Source organism: Tupaia chinensis, unplaced genomic scaffold, assembly GCF_000334495.1.
Source record: "Tupaia chinensis unplaced genomic scaffold, TupChi_1.0 Scaffold000403_1, whole genome shotgun sequence".
NCBI classification, from domain to species: domain Eukaryota; kingdom Metazoa; phylum Chordata; class Mammalia; order Scandentia; family Tupaiidae; genus Tupaia; species Tupaia belangeri.
In genome coordinates this window covers 806,817-809,404 of record NW_006159905.1, presented here as the reverse complement: position 1 = coordinate 809,404, position 2,588 = coordinate 806,817, and the positions used below count along the sequence as shown (strand labels likewise).

Below are 2,588 nucleotides of genomic sequence, written 5' to 3'. Positions count from 1 at the left end.
TGCAACAACCCTATAGCAAAAACCTCTCAAAAAAAAAAAAAAAAAAAAGAGAGAGAGAGAGAGAAAGAAAGGAGCCAGCTGGTGACATGCTGATTAAGGTCACTGGACCCCTCATGGCCAAGTGTGCAGTTTCAGTCCCAGACGTGCAGTTTGAAAACCACGCCAGGCGTGTGGACATGCATGCCCAAAATCCCAAGAAGAAAATGGAGAAGGGATTGCAGGGAGGCCACCTCTACTGGGGCTGTTTGCACACTTCCCTCTCCATCTCCCGCGAGCACATGCACCCTATAGCAAATTTAAGAAAAATACCATAAAAAGTAGCGACGTGCGGAGCCCACATTCTCTTCCTGCGCTTTGCAGGCAGCACTTGCTACGGGTCTCAGGGAGGACAGCCAGATGGTTCTTGGCACTTACTCTTCCTACACAAGTCGCCCTATAATGGTTTACCTTGTGGTTACACAACCTACATTAATCATCATTTTAATGGTCATTTGATGCTTCACAGTGAAAGCTCGGTAACAAAATTAATCTCCTACAGGTCATTTTGGTTCCAGACACATTTTCTGGTCATGAATAATCCCATAATGGGTTCTTCATGCTATAACTTTTTCCTATTTTTAATAATTTTCTTAGGATAGCAGCCCAGAACTGGGATTATTGGGTCAAAGGAAATGACCATTCTTTTGGCTCCGGATGCGTGTCCCAGTTGCCTCCTGAAGGTCTGTAATCCCGCAGTCCTGCCAGCAGTAAGGACGGCCCTGGGGACGCTCCTGTGTCCACGCAGGAGGGACTGAATGGCACACACCAAGGCTGCCCCGAGCTGCACCTCGAGGAGCACATTCGTTAAACGTAAAGTCTCTATCTGCCATACCGTATCTGTCGCCCTTAAACCTGTGTCTCCCTTCTCAGCTGTGGAGGAGGAGCCCCCCAGCCCCACGGAGCCCAGCACTGAGGCCCCGGAGCCCCCCGAGGAGCCGCTCCTGGGGGAGCTGACGGTGACAGGATCGTCCCCAGACTCGCTGAGCCTCTCCTGGACCGTCCCCCAGGGCCGCTTCGACTCCTTCACCGTCCAGTACAAGGACAGGGACGGGCGGCCCCAGGTGGTGCGTGTCGGGGGCGAGGAGAGCGAGGTGACCGTGGGGGGCCTGGAGCCCGGGCGCAAGTACAAGATGCACCTGTACGGCCTCCACGAGGGCCGGCGCGTGGGCCCCGTGTCCACCGTGGGCGTGACCGGTGAGTGCCTGAGAGACGCGACACCGCGGGGCAGGCGGGCCCATGAGGTGTTTCCTTGTCTACACTCTTGAGGAGACAAAGCACCCTCACCGGCAGTGCTGCTTTGAAGTCTGAATGCCTGGGGGTCTGGCAGGAGGCCTCTCCCCTCAGCAGGCCTGGACTGGGGCCTCTGGTGCTCCATGGCTAAGCTCCTCGTGGCCCACGCATGCCCTCACTGGGCGGCAAAGCTCACAGCCGTGCAGCGTGCCCTCGTAGGACCTGCAGAGAGTTTAGGGTTGATTCATGTTTGCTCACGGAGGTAGTCTCTGTGGAGGTGACAGGGGCCGTGAGGAAAGGTGCTCAGGGTCCGGGGTCTTCCTGTGCACCTCCGACCACCAGTGTGAATGTAAATAGGCCCCAGACCCAATGTGTCAGCAGAGACAGGCCGCCAGACCAGGCACCCTGGGGGCCGTGAGAGAATGAGACAAGGGCAGACCGATGACTCTGACAGTGACGTGCTCTCACTCTGGGGACACGGGCTGGAGCTCGAGGACATAAACGGGAAGGGATTTGTGACAAGGAAGCCTGAGGGCCAGGCCCGAATTGGGAAGACGTGTCTAAGCCGGCCTGCCCGGGTATCCATGGAAGCACTGGGACCTCAGGTCGAGCAGGCATCATGGGTGGCACCCAGAACAGGAGGCTTGAAACAGCCTGGGCCTGAGAGGGACCGAGAGGACCACGTGTGGCATCCGTCCCGTGCACGCGAGTCCTGACGTGTGTGGGGCACGGGGACAGTCCAGGTACCGGGAGTTCCCGGGGATGAAGAGGTGGCCCAGCCCCGGGCTGAGTCCTGGCACTGCCGACGTGTACGTGTGACGCTCACCGGGCTGCAGTGGGGACACGGGGGTGGGCGGGACTGGAGAAGGTGACCAGTGGGGATGACTCACCAGTGAGGGTGGGGTGGCCACCAGCATCCTGGGCTGGGCACACGGGAGCGCGGGATGGGAGGACTCAGGGAGACCGTGGGCAGCTCTGAGACGCCCCCGTCCCCTGGGGAGCTGTGGGAGCTGGCCTGGAAGCAGGCACGTGAGCCATGGGGACAGGGATGACGAGGAGACCCACGGGGAGCCCAGTGGCCACGTGGCCCGTGCTCAGCAGAGGCGGCTCTGGGTCGCGTAGGTGGGGGAGGGTGGTGGGCGAGGGCAGGGGTCGGGAAGGAAGCGGGGACGTGGATGACAGGGGCACAGAGGCCACCGAGGCCTGGAGGGACCTCACGCGTCCCCTTCTGTGTCTGTCCAGCTCCAGAGGATGAGGCCACGACCACCCATGTGGTGCCTACCACCACCACCGAGCCTGCCCTGAAGCCACGCCTGGGG

General features: G+C 59.9%; 1 protein-coding gene across 1 annotated transcript in view; it reads left to right on the top strand.

Moving 5' to 3' along the window:
* Window positions 1–2,588, top strand: part of TNXB (tenascin XB) — an 85,461-nt gene that overhangs the window by 59,848 nt on the left and 23,025 nt on the right. The window contains 2 exon segments of the mRNA XM_027774133.1: window positions 910–1,233; window positions 2,512–2,580. Of these exon segments, the coding sequence (XP_027629934.1) occupies window positions 910–1,233; window positions 2,512–2,580 (393 nt within the window).